Raw genomic sequence first — 13653 nt, 5'->3', positions numbered from 1 at the left:
GCTACGTCAGGGAGTGTGGGGCAGACAGAGAGAATATGTGTTTATTTTACGCCTGCTACGTCAGGGAGTGTGGGGCAGACAGAGAGAATATGTGTTTATTTTACGCCTGCTACGTCAGGGAGTGGGGCAGACAGAGAGAATATGTGTTTATTTTACGCCTGCTACGTCAGGGAGTGTGGGGCAGACAGAGAGAATGTGTTTATTTTACGCCTGCTACGTCAGGGAGTGTGGGGCAGACAGAGAGAATATGTGTTTATTTTACGCCTGCTACGTCAGGGAGTGTGGGGCAGACAGAGAGAATATGTGTTTATTTTACGCCTGCTACGTCAGGGAGTGTGGGGCAGACAGAGAGAATGTGTGTTTATTTTACGCCTGCTACGTCAGGAAGTGTGGGGCAGACAGAGAGAATATGTGTTTATTTTACGCCTGCTACGTCAGGGAGTGTGGGGCAGACAGAGAGAATGTGTGTTTATTTTACGCCTGCTACGTCAGGGAGTGTGGGGCAGAGAGAGAATGGGCAATCAAGAGGGAGAGAGAGCAGTTGCTACGCGAGGTCTCTCTACCTGAAAATACATGATCTTAAGTGATTGATAGTTGGTATTTAGCAGTCATAAAATTCTACCTTACTTTGAAGAACTACTAAAATAGTAATTTTGTCAGACAGCTTAGGCAGCAGCTCCATAGAGATGAGATGACTTGGAATTAAATAATAAAGCCATCAAATAAAACATGTTATAATCACAACTGAAATATTTTATTAAAGTAATGTGAATAAATTATGGTTAATAATGGTGAAGTGATAAATGGGCAGTCGCTACCATCATGGGACCTTAATTATTTTATTCTGTGTTACAGCAATCAACCTACATAATGCATGTAATGTAATTTTTTCCCAACGTAAAACCGTGATTATTTTTTCAGAACTGAACCGAAACCGTCCTCAAAAAGCACGAATCACTCAGCACTACAAACTGCAGACGCATCTACAAGATACAAAGCACAATCAAAATGGGAAGACGCTACGATACTTAAGGAATCTGGCAGAGGGTCTTAAACAGTGTTTGCCTTTCTAAAGATGTCTTTTCCAAGGCCAAGAGCAGTCCTGCAAACACCTGTAAGTCTCCAAAGTCTATACAACCCTGCCCCTCAACCCACCACATCCCTTATTTGAATGACCCATCCCTTCAATATGTTATGTTCCCAACAAAGTATTCTGTTAGGCATGGCCATATGAGCAGAAACAATATTCCCGATGTCCAATCAGATGCTCCACATCCATTTGACTGATCCGGAGGTCAAACAAGACAAAGCAAACCAAAGTGTTTCTCATTGATGCATTTCTCTACATCCCATGACACTTGAGAATTCAGCCTTCCACAATCAGCACGAGGGCAAGATTCCGTTCTTTACAATCTTCTTCTATCTTCTTAGACTTGTGTCAGGAATGGTCCTTCCAGGGCAGACAGGATATAGAAAAGCCCAAGATTGACCATTGTGAAATGTCACACAGCTCGTGCTAGTCATCAACTAGAGGTCTGCAGACTCTGAATCTGTGGTTCTTTATAAAAAAATTTTTTTAAAAGGGCTACCAACGTAACAATACCTTTATCAAACATTTGAGTGTTATTAAGGAGGTATTTATGTTGAGTGAAAAATAAAAATACTGTCAAGTGAGGACTGTAAATAGTGAATTGCATGAAGAAGGTAAAGAGAAATACCAGGTTATTTCCATCTGTACAGAGATTCACATTCAGAGGTAAGCAAAACAAAGGTATGACATCTGCTATTGACTCCAGCAGTCCATCGCTCTCACCTCCTTTGAAAGTGAGTCACTGCTTGTAGCACCGGAAAAAAGACGAGTTGCGATTCACATTCGACTTGAGACAACGCGTCTGCAACTGAAAGATACAATTCTCACAAATCAGTGAACTGTTTATTGAAATTGCAGTCCACAAAAGCCAAGATCATTGCCTCTGGTATAGCAAATAACCTTGATGTGAAATAATAAAACACAAAGAGACCAGTTTGATATTCACAAAAAATGTAGAAAAGTATACTGAGAAAACTAAAAAGAGCACTTAAAAAGGTCACTTCATTGCTTGTTGTGAACGCCACTGTCCCATGCTATACATAATGTAAAATGGTGATACTAACCACAACTACCAACCAGATCCAATCCCAAATGTTTAAAGTATTTACCTTGTCGCCACATGTAAGGAATCAAAATGGTGGTAACAATTAAGAAACATACAGCAGTCAGCAAAAACTGTACCTTCAAATCAGCAACATGAAAAAAATGCCTCCGATTCCCGACTTGTAAGGTACTTAAAGTGAACTCAAAATGTATGAACTCGAATACCGGTGACCATCCTGCTACTACGGCTATTTGTGAGATATGGACTGAAGAACAACTTCTTTTTTTTCTTCAATCTTCTAATTCCCTTCTCATGACTTTTTACCAGTGTGAGTTCGTAGGTGCGTCTGTAGCCGGGATGCCTTGGAGAAGCGTTTCCCGCACTTTGAGCAACAAATTGCTGGCGTCGTCGCCATTGCTGTGGTGATATGAGTCTGCTGGTGAGCTTTCAGGAGCGGCGCCCGGCTGAACCTCTTGCCGCATTCTTTACACTCGTGAGCCTTCCTGCCTTTGACAGGCACGGTCTTCACCGTTGAGTCCAGCCTCGTTGTCCCTTTGTCTTCCTTCTCTTCCTCCTCCTCCAGTGAAACAGCAACCTTTTTCTTGGAAGGAGATGGGCAGCTCTGGTTAGGCGATTCTGTGTTTTGCCGTCGCTCAGCTGCTCTGCCGGGGGAAGCGTCGGCGAGCAGCGGAATGGTGTCCATGGCGTTCTCGTCTAGGAGCTGAGCGGGGAGTGTGAGGAGCCGGTGAAGCATCGACGGAGACCTGAGGGACTCCTCAACTGAAACACAGAAAGAGGGATAGAAATAAAAGAGAGCAAGTGAAATGATGATTAAAGGCAACAAAGGCTGGCAGAGTTTTTAATAATAGGGAAGGAAAGACAATTGGTCCAGGAGGATGTGACAAGGAAGCTACAGCGGTCTGCTTTTGTACTAGACTAAGAGAATATACATTAAGGAGAACACATATCTAAATATAACACAAAATTAAGCATAAAGAGTCATGGGACTTAAGATTAAGCGTGCGCGCAACTGGCCATGTCACGTAGGGGCATCAGTTCAGTAGTTCCCATGAGCACCTGTAGCGCTTATGGTAGCAGGAGGGTCTTGCGGAGTGTCCAAGGTCGAGGAGAGGACCTCCATGTCCTCCAGAGGCATCCACTGGGGGTCCTGCAGGGGGCTAGTGGGGGAGGGCTCCAGGTTCTCACGGATCAGGGCGTTCAGACTGGGGAAGGAGCCCACAATCCCCAGCCCAGATCCCCCAGTCCTCTCCTCACCCCCCTTCCCTGAAGCCAGCTCTTTGATCTGCCACAGGTCGCTGCACCACTTCTGCCCAAACACCTTGTCCAGGATGGGGACCCAGTCCTGGGCTACGGTCAGGACAGCCTGCTTGTCACCGTCTACACACAGAGAGAGGGAGAGAGAGCAACAAATCTGAGAAGACAAACCTGAACAATTCACACGGGCTGTGGTCAGGACAGATTTCTTGTCAATGTCTGCACAGTGAGAGAAAGGAACAAAAACAAGACAACTGAACTTGAATAAAAGTGCAAAACCTATCCATGATGTGGATACAAACACTGACAAATATTTATAAAAACAGCACACGTGCATGTTTGTGTTCATACATCATTGCACCTTAAGAAGCAGTTAACACATTCAGTGATTATTCTCATTATAGCAGTCATTTCTAATGCAGTAAATTTTAATATTGATCCATTTTTACAAAAATGCTTACATTAAGAGACCCAAGGCAATATACACATAGGAAGTGTTTGCTTATAGTGAACCGGCTTAATAATTTCCAAGCAGTACTACCAGCACAAGTATAAGACTGGACTCCTAAGAGTACTGGGAAACCTATATCTACTGTACATGGCATACCTAACATGGCGCCAAATATATGTAACAGACTGCAGGGGTTTAACTGGAGCAACTATTAGGCACTGACACTTAATAGTTAACTATAACAGGGGAGCTTCAGCTCCCATTTTGACAGCTACTAAATAGGTCAATTGACCAGTTCAACTGATTCAGAGGACTGGTGTGTGAAAGTCATGGCTTACAACATGGTTATGAAACACTTTAACATTTTTATTTATAAAAACAAATGGTGCCTCGGTGCTCTGGTTAGTCCATATTGACTCTTATTCCTGTTTTTCCCCCCCAGTCTGACTACTTACAGAGGCTTATTTTCAGCACCAGAAATGAAGGTAACACTTGATGTGTTTAAACTGATATTTAAAATGAAGTGTGCCCGAGATTAACAATACCCTTGTATTCTTTTTACTAGGTTGTGTAAATCCATTTGAATTCAATCACTTTTTGACAGCATCCCTTTTAATTTAAATAAAAACTTTCCATACATGTTTGCCCAAGGATGAAGTGGTCAGAAAGTAACTTTTCAGACATGAATGCCAAAACATCCATGAGATAAAGGTGCTCAAAGTTGACCCATTTTGCAAACCACGAGACATCCATTTCTTCATCACTAGAAAAGACAAATGGTTGAGTTTGATATCATTTAAAAGGTTACAAAAAAAAGAGAGTTGTCAAACTATTTTACAGTTTCTCGATAAATGTCAACAAAAAATGTTTTTAAAATGTACCTTTAACGTCAATTATATAAAAGCATGTGCCAATTTTTTTTCTTTACATTAGCATGTTGTAACTTAGAGCCGACTTTACATTATCTGAGGTTGTTGTGCCCGCCATCAGTTGAGAAACAACATGCTCTTAAATACAGGTTGGGTGTAATTTCGATCGTAGAAATCAGAATGGACATGTCCCTTCAGATCACTGCAATTTAGCTGCTACACCATTGAATGTTTTACTTCTAATTAGTACCAGAAAGACTGCCGCCGGTCCATCCACTGTCAACTTAAATGGTTATGTCTATTATCTATATGATATCAATAGGTTTCCTATGAAGGATCAACATTCTCTGATGTGTGGACCTCCATCTTTGTGGTACCATTTGCACGTTAGAAATGTCAATTTTATTCCAGTTTTCTGTACATTTATCGGCTAAAACATGACACCCATGCTGTATTCAAGAACATGTGTCTCAACCGATGACGGGCACACTACGACAACCTCAGATTATGTCATATATGGTCGAAGATACAACACGAGAATATAAAGAAAAAAATGAATACCTTTTAAAGTTAACATATATATAAAAAACTTTTTTCCCCAGGGAATTATCAAATTATTTGACAACCCTGTTTGTAAGCTTTTAAATGAAACTAAGCCGTTTATCTTTTCCAGTGATGAAGACATGGATGCCTCATGGTATTTTCTTAGCACATCTACAATGGGCAAATATGTATGGAAGGTTTCATTCAAAATCAAAAGGGGTGCTATCAAAAAGTGATTGAATTCAAATGGATTTACCCTGTGGCATTGACTTGCAACTTGAAAACATATGAACAGGAAGTTACTGGCCTCTCATGAGTAATTGAATGTATAGGCAGAGGAGGTGCCGAGTCTTGGCACTTTCCATAAGAAAGCATAACCTCCAGTGCTGTGGGATTTGATTGGTATCATAGCAAGCCCCTGTCTCAGCCTCCAGTATTTATGCTGCAGTAGTTTATGTGTCGGGGGGCTAGGGTCAGTTTGTTTATCTGGAGTACTTCTCCTGTCCTATTCAGGTGTCCTGTGTGAATCTAAGTGTGCGTTCTCTAATTCTCTCCTTCTCTCTTTCTTCCTCTCGGAGGACCTGAGCCCTAGGACCATGCCCCAGGACTACCTGACATGATGACTCCTTGCTGTCCCCAGTCCACCTGGCCATGCTGCTGCTCCAGTTTCAACTGGCCTGGGCCCTAGGACCATGTCCCAGGACTACCTGACATGAGGACTCCTTGCTGTCCCCAGTCCACCTGGCCATGCTCCTGCTCCAGTTTCAACTGTTCTGCCTTACTATTATTCAACCATGCTGGTCATTTATGAACATTTGAACATCTTGGCCACGTTCTGTTATAATCTCCACCCGGCACAGCCAGAAGAGGACTGGCCACCCCACATATGCTCTCTCTAATTCTCTCTTTCTTTCTCTCTCTCGGAGGACCTGAGCCCTAGGACCGTGCCCCAGGACTACCTGACATGATGGCTCCTTGCTGTCCCCAGTCCACCTGACTGTGCTGCTGCTCCAGTTTCAACTGTTCTGCCTTATTATTATTTGACCATGCTGGTCATTTATGAACATTTGAACATCTTGGTCATGTTCTGTTACAATCTCTACCCGGCACAGCCAGAAGAGGACTGGCCACCCCACATAGGCCGGTTCCTCTCTAGGTTTCTTCCTAGGTTTTGGCCTTTCTAGGGAGTTTTTCCTAGCCACCGTGCTTTTACACCTGCATTGTTTGCTGTTTGGGGTTTTAGGCTGGGTTTCTGTACAGCACTTTGAGATATCAGCTGATGTACGAAGGGCTATATAAATAAATTTGATTTGATTTGATAGGCAGAGGAGGTGCCGAGTCTTGGCACTTTCCATAAGAAAGCATAACCTCCAGTGCTGTGGGATTTGATTGGTATCATAGCAAGCATCCCCAGATTCTGTGTGTGTTACATTTGGGACTGTAAATAATGCCTGGAGTTGATTATCATGTTGAGTAGAACATCATGTTAAGGTTCAAACACAGACCATTTGTTGTCTCAGTTTGCTCTCTTTGTTCTCGGACAATTTTGACTGTGACGTTTCTGGATTCCTGCCGGGTGTCCTCTGAGCCGCTGGGGAACGCTGTGTTGTTTTCCCACCCACTCCTCCTCGACACCCCGCCCTTCCTGTTCTCCTGGTGCGCCAAGTGGCGCAACTGCTCCTCTAGAGCGATGTGCTCCCGCTCTTTCCTGGTCAGCTCCAGGAGCAGGTCATCGAAACTGGCCTCCACAATTTTGGTCAGCTCACACACAGCGAACTCCAGCACATGCTCCATGACCATCTTGAGCTGACCTGCAGAGAAGGACATGGACACAAAATAGTCATCAGAATTAGTCTACCGTCTTTAACGATAAGTATTTCCTTATGTAAATAATGGATAGGAAAGCAGAAATAAAAACCTGTTGTGTAAAGAGGAAATAATGAGGCATAGATCAATGGCTGGTATGTTTGTAGATAAAGTGACACATTTGAAAGCTGCCACTGATCAAGGTTAAAAAATAAATACATGCGTTGCGCACAATGCTGTCATTCTAGGATATTTGTTGAACACAGTAGGCAAAAACAACCCCGTATCCTTACAAGGAAACGTCTCTCCAAACGACTCTTTTTGCTATGCAAATGACTAAGGCTGCAATTATTTGTGTCGCGGTTTTAATCAAATAACACAAAAGTACATTGTGCAATGAATTTACAAACCACACCATTTCCAAATTTGGTTTGGATAAAATGGTGCCTCATCCATTTAAAATGTTAAGGTCTATTTTAGGCTCAGCCATTAGAATTGGAAAAACAGACATCGAGTCCTTTTGAATGTCCATGCCTGCTTTACACAAATTATCCCAGAGAGCCCTTGATTGTACAGCATTGTTATCATAAGCATTTCTCTAGCCTACACACACAGTGCCCCTTTTTTGGGGGGCCCAAAACACTAAGAAAAACATTGTCATCCCATAATGAATTTTACTCGGCATCCTTTGAGATTAACCATTTTTTAGCAACCAGCAATGGGCATTAATTTTTGCCTTCGCAATACAACAAGTCTAAAGTTACAGATCTCAGCCATGGCTCTTGATTGAATTGTTGTAGCACTGCCAGACTGAAAATCACTTGATTGATAACAACCATATGAGGCCCAAAAAATATGTGTGTCTAGGGGACAGATTTGAGCTTTCCTTATAAATGTCAATTTCTCAGTTTGGGATTGGTGTATATTTGTAACAGCAACCAATCAAAACAGTTTAAAATGTGAGGCGGGTTTTATTGGGCATTTCATCCACGGTGGCAATGACAATAAGTTAGTTATATTCAATATGAGTGCATTACTATAATTAAATCTGCTTACATAGAGCAGTAAAATATTGAAAGGAATGATTTATAATACCACGAGAAGGCTTTATTGCTCAGATAGCTCGGGCCACATCCCCCTTTGCAATAGGTATAATTTGGGAGTGGTAAACATTTCCCTGAAATAGTCGAGCAAGTTCTCACCGATCCCATAACGGTTTTGAAGCTAAATCAATTACCACACTTGATATTTTCAAACATTACATTTACATTTAAGTCATTTAGCAGACGCTCTTATCCATCTCCAATCATACAAATATCTCCATGATGATATCTGACAAATGAGCCAGGCTACTCTAAGAATTAACACCTGTGTAGTAGAAAGCCTAGGCGGCATACTGAATCACACAATGGCCTACACACACGATGACTCTCACCCCGTTCTTAACCACAAGTTCTAAATGGAAAACAAGTTGTGCAAAACATGGTGAGAAAACATTTGACATATCTATCGCCACACATAGATGGTGTTAGGTCTTAGTTACAGATAAAGCTGAGAATAAACTGAACTAAACTACTTAGTCATTGATCACAGTTTCATGCACACAATAATAAGATTGTAGAGTCAGATTAATAGAATAGTTTGTTTAAAGATGCACTATGCAGAAATCCCTCTGCCATTTCCTGGGTGCTAAAGAAATAATACATCTAATAGTTTGCCTAATTTCAGTTTGTGACAAAACAAGCAACCGTAGTGTAGAGTATAAATTCTATCATCCAAACCGCTGTGAAAGATATTTTCCATAACCCAAAAATATTGTATTTTCAGCTTTTTGAAGCTGGTGTACAAAACCAAGAGACACAAAAACAAAACTTAATTAAGAATGGGAAGCATAGAAATAATGCCCACGGAACAGATCTACCGCTTTTTTAGGTTTCCAATATGAATGACAGATAAGTAGCTCACTTTTCTATGTGAATTTGGTCAGGATGCACAAGAAGTTAAATTTTGCAGCTATAAAATGTTTACCTAAAGAACAATTTCACTAATGTTATTTACATGACATCTGAAATCAGGTTTCACATGGGACTTTTGATATATACAACAACAAAAATCAGCAATAAAAATAAAAGTTATGCCACAGTGACCACGTTACTTTTGTGAAGACGTGTTCTAAGTTTGGACATGAAGTTTGTATGTGAAAACAATTTCTAAGATGCATACTTTCAGTCCTTCCAAACTCAATTCACTTGCGCATAAAAAGGAGGCTTGCGCTACCGGTGCTGGCAAATGTGTAGACCAAATACACTGCTGGAACACCGATTACATGTCCTAAATATTCAGATTGCTCACCCGGTTGGGTGTTTTAATCAACGCATGCTTACTTCGATTATGACCGTACACCGATTAAGATAAGCAAAGTAAGGTGTTTACATGATTGATGCCGCACTCTGCCTTCTGCTAGAAATCAGCTTAATGTTTTAAAAAAGTAGTGTGCATGTAAACGTACTCATTGATGCGATTTAACTAAAAAGTAGGCGTGGGTTGGCAACTGCTTGAAAGCTGTGGTGAGCAGCAGAGCACGAAGCTGCTGCAGACAATGACAGCATAGGCCTAGTAGGTTTCTGGCAACCTTAGATCTACAATGTCGTTTTGACAAAGCAAACAGGGTTTTACACACACACACCTGGTCTGTTTTACAAACACACAGGGATTGATAATAAGAACAATGTTCTTAACGGACTTGCCTAGTTAAAGTTTAAAAAAAATGTAACTTACATAACTAGAAAAGAGAATAGATTACATGTCCAAATCCCTGAGGAAGAAAACAAATCAAGTTGGAAATCAATAGTGAAAACCGTGAGCAGCATGGTCTCTATAAGTGCCCATTTTGTTAAAACCACAGGATATAAATAGTAATTGAGCAGAGTCAAAGAAGAAGCCTACTAGCCTAATTGTTGTGTTGCATTGTGTAAGTGTGACATCATGCACTGTACGAGGAGCTACCTGTGTGGGTGTCTGAAGTATGAATGTTGCTGCCAGGATTCATTTTCTTACATCAAAATGGCCTCCCTGGCCATCGCAACCTAAATAAGAGCCATGGCTTTATGCTAAGTGGCGAGGTACAGCTCCAGCCTCAGCTTTGTCCAAAATGTGCAAATTGAGTTGAAGGCCTGCCAATGGCCTCAGCATTTTGGGGCACAATGACACACAGCTTGCCCAGTGTCTCTTCCTGCCCCCTTTTATATCTCACACCCCTCCTCTCCCTAAATGTATCCTCTCTAAGAACTGAGTGGGTGTGGTTTGCACTTGTGACTTTCATTGGAGAATTATTGGGAGGGGGCATCTGGTCCTTTGCTGCCAGCGCTGAGGCTCAACAACGTCACTGATAGTCCTCTCATCACAACCAATCTTCAATTACAGAGAATAATGTTTTAAGGGGTAGTCAATAAGTAGGCCTATCATTTTCACTGATAGGAAAAATGATTGAGGATGGATGTGCTGCCTTTCAGTGAACCGTTTGCGCGACACCTCCAGTGACAAGGTTGGTGATGTCACCGGTTGTCATTCCACAACTGTAAATTGTAACAATCTCAATGGCAAAAATGTCACCACAGATGCCAATAATTAAGCGTCAGGAGGCCAATTTTGTCAAGTGTACACCTCTTGAGACAAGAGACCATTGTTCACAAGGACACATGCCTGAGTCAAACAGAACACTAAGGTAATAGAACCAAATTGAAAACGACGGTTTTTCATATCCTGAAGATTTGACCACAGGTCATTGATTCTCAGTGTGCTACAGGGTACTACTGCACGTCATCTTAACATATCAACTCTGCTTATTACCATCATCAAGACTTTCTGCTCTATGCGGAAACCCATACCAAGATACTGGTGCTTTGTCCTTTTTGTTGTTGACTTCAACTCTATGTAAACGGAGTGTGTGGATACGTTGTGCCACAGAAAACAAACAAAAGGTCTACGATCAAACAGACTGTAGGGCAACATAATGGTGTTATTGTCTTGTGTTTCAAACGTATAAGATGAAACCTCTAGGTACCATGGTAGTAACCTTGCCTATAGCTAGTAACCTTACCCACTACTCGACATTTTTGATCCAGTCTTAGAGTGTTTGCGTACACGCCGCGCTCTGCGCTGTGGCTGGGGGTGTGTGTCTCGGGCTTTGTTCGATCCGTGGCCGCGTTGTCTTCTCTGCCACCGTTGAATTCGGCTCCATTTTCTACCCTATTACATTCAAACTCCAGTGACTGAAGCTCTAACTTAAGTCGTTGGTTTTCTTGTTCTTTGACGGCCGTTTTCATTAACATAGAAGTCAAGCTTGACCCAACAGTCTTGGTTATTTCCTGTACTGCGACTTGCACTACTTCCTCTAGTGCAGATTCCAGCTGACCTTGAAAAAACGAGATGTATACGGCGCCGTTCATGATTTCGTCCGTTTTGGTGGAAGACCTTTTTCATTCTTCCCCCAACGCCCTAAAATATAAAATAGAAGTCAGCATACAACTGATTTACACGAGAAGTAGATACCTCTATCAACACATCGTGTGTACGCCCCTTGGATGCTACCGTAGTATCACGAGTGCAAACGCAATGACGTTCCCCCATCTCATTAACGCCAATTGTGTTTCCAGTCAGGAGAGGGTATAGGGACACGCCTGGTGCCCACATTTATGACGTAGGATATGTCGTGTGCGTGAGAGTGCAGTGTGGAGATGATTCGGTTCAGTCAGTCGTCCTGATAAACCTTTTTCCAACTAGTTTATGCAGGCTAGCTGGCAACTGCAGCATGCAGCGATACTGAACAAAAATATAAACGCAACAATTGTTTGTCTCATATTTCATGAGCTGAAATAAAATATCCCAGAAATGTTTCACATGCACAAAAAAAATATTTCTCTCAAATGTTGTGCATAAATGTTGTTTACATACCTGTTAGTCAGCATTTCTCATTTGCCAAAATAATCCATCCACCTGACAGGTGTGGCATATCAAGAAGCTGATTAAACAGCATGTTCATTAAACAGCTACACCTTGTGCTGGGGACAATAAAAGGCCTCTAAAATGTGCAGTTTTGTCACACAACACAATGCCACAGATGTCAAGTTTTGAGGGAGTATGCAATTGGCATGATGATAGCAGGAATGTCCACCAGAGCTGTTGCTAGATCATTTAATGTTAATTTCTCTACCATAAACTGCCGCCAATGTAATTTTAGAGAAGTTGACAGTACGTTCAACCAGCCTCATAACCTCAGACAGCGTGTAACCATGCCAGCCCAGGACCCTCATATCTGGCTTCTTCACCTGCGAGATCGTCTGAGACCAGCCAACTGGACAGTTGATGAAACTGAGGAGTATTTATATCTGTAATAAAGCCCTTTTGTGGGGGAAAAGTATTCTGATCGGCTGGGCCTGGCTCCCAAGTGAGTGGGCCTATGCCCACCCATGGCTGTGACCCTGCTCAGTCATGTGAAACCCAGTGCCATTAGGGTCTAATGAATTCATTTCAATTGACTGATTTCCTTATATGAGCTGTAACTGAGTAAAATCGTTCAAATTATTGCATGTTGGGTTTATATTTTTGTTCAGTATTGTTGAGAAACTAAAATAAAGTGATGTTTATTTCGATGGGCAAGGATAAATAGCATATAGAAATGTCACCATCTCCAATTTGGTCTATGCCACATGATTTTATTTCGGGTAGTAGGATAGCAGCCTCCACAACAAAGAACTTGTAATATTGGTCGTAACCATTTGGATGCCACCGTCATACAGTCTACACTGCTCAAATGGGAGAGTTTGCTCTGCAAGCCAACAGACAACACAACTACACCGGGAACAGTGTCCTTCACTCCCGCAGTAAGGAGAAGGAAATAGATAGTGTACGCAATATCAGGCCAGGTTGATGGCTGAACCTCATTTATTGTTGTTTTCACCGAAAAAATATACATCTGTGGGATTAACGTATGTTACATTTTTGTTTATAAAAAAAATAATCTGATATTAAATGAAATATTCGGAACACTCCCAAGTTCCAACTTCGGCTGACAAGTTAAACATTATCTCTAGAGTTTCTAGCCACAAATATTATTCTTATGTTTTATAAACTAGAATGGTTCATCAGAACTACTGACTGACGTGAACCAAATAGTCTTAGCCATCGCGAGACAATTCCGATATTGTGTTATTTTCTTCTCAATGCTGACGGTATGTCACGTGTCCTACTTATATCAGTACACTAGTGAAACCTGAAGCATTACGAAACTTTATTCGATCAAATAAACCTCGCGTAGCAAATAATCCATTAATGTATATGTTGACCTAATTCCACACTCTCATTGACGTCCATACAAAAACTATTTGCTTGATTGGCGAAACAACGAAAAAATGCCACCTGCTGGAGGGAGACAGATTTTCCGCGAGTTGGACCTCACAATTCAATTCAAGGGGCTTTATTGACATGAGAAACAGGTTAACATTGCCAAAGCAAGTGAAGTAGATAATATACAAAGGTGAAATAAACAATAAAATGAAAAGTAAACATTACACTC

The 13653-nt window shown here is 41.6% G+C and overlaps 1 protein-coding gene across 2 annotated transcripts; it reads right to left on the bottom strand.

Annotated features, from left to right (window-relative positions):
* Nucleotides 1-825: 825 nt before the first annotated feature.
* LOC123999275 (protein glass-like) lies at nucleotides 826-11727 on the bottom strand. 2 transcript variants are annotated; one of them, XM_046304866.1, is made up of 4 exons: nucleotides 11179-11727; nucleotides 6779-7084; nucleotides 3213-3533; nucleotides 826-2915 (listed from the first exon to the last, which is right to left on the bottom strand). In XM_046304866.1, the coding sequence occupies exons 1-4, from the start codon at nucleotides 11525-11527 to the stop codon at nucleotides 2446-2448; spliced, it is 1446 nt and encodes a 481-aa protein (XP_046160822.1). In that variant the 5' UTR covers nucleotides 11528-11727; the 3' UTR covers nucleotides 826-2445. The 2 variants fall into 2 exon arrangements, with proteins under 2 accessions (XP_046160822.1, XP_046160823.1); XM_046304867.1 differs by lacking the exon at nucleotides 11179-11727 and adding an exon at nucleotides 10086-10226.
* Between the last annotated feature and the right edge of the window lie 1926 nt (nucleotides 11728-13653).

The sequence above is a fragment of the Oncorhynchus gorbuscha genome, linkage group LG16 (genome assembly GCF_021184085.1).
Source record: "Oncorhynchus gorbuscha isolate QuinsamMale2020 ecotype Even-year linkage group LG16, OgorEven_v1.0, whole genome shotgun sequence".
NCBI classification, from domain to species: domain Eukaryota; kingdom Metazoa; phylum Chordata; class Actinopteri; order Salmoniformes; family Salmonidae; genus Oncorhynchus; species Oncorhynchus gorbuscha.
This window is presented reverse-complemented; position numbering and strand designations above follow the sequence as displayed.

Coding starts and splice junctions, on each gene's coding strand:
- LOC123999275 (XM_046304866.1), bottom strand. CDS start 11,527: ATGAACGGCGCCGTATACATCTCGTTTTTTCAAGGTCAGCTGGAATCT. Junction 7,085..11,178: donor TCAAAAATGTCGAGTAGTGG/GTAAGGTTACTA, acceptor CCTTCTCTGCAG/GTCAGCTCAAGATGGTCATG. Junction 3,534..6,778: donor GCAAACTGAGACAACAAATG/GTCTGTGTTTGA, acceptor CTCTGTGTGTAG/ACGGTGACAAGCAGGCTGTC.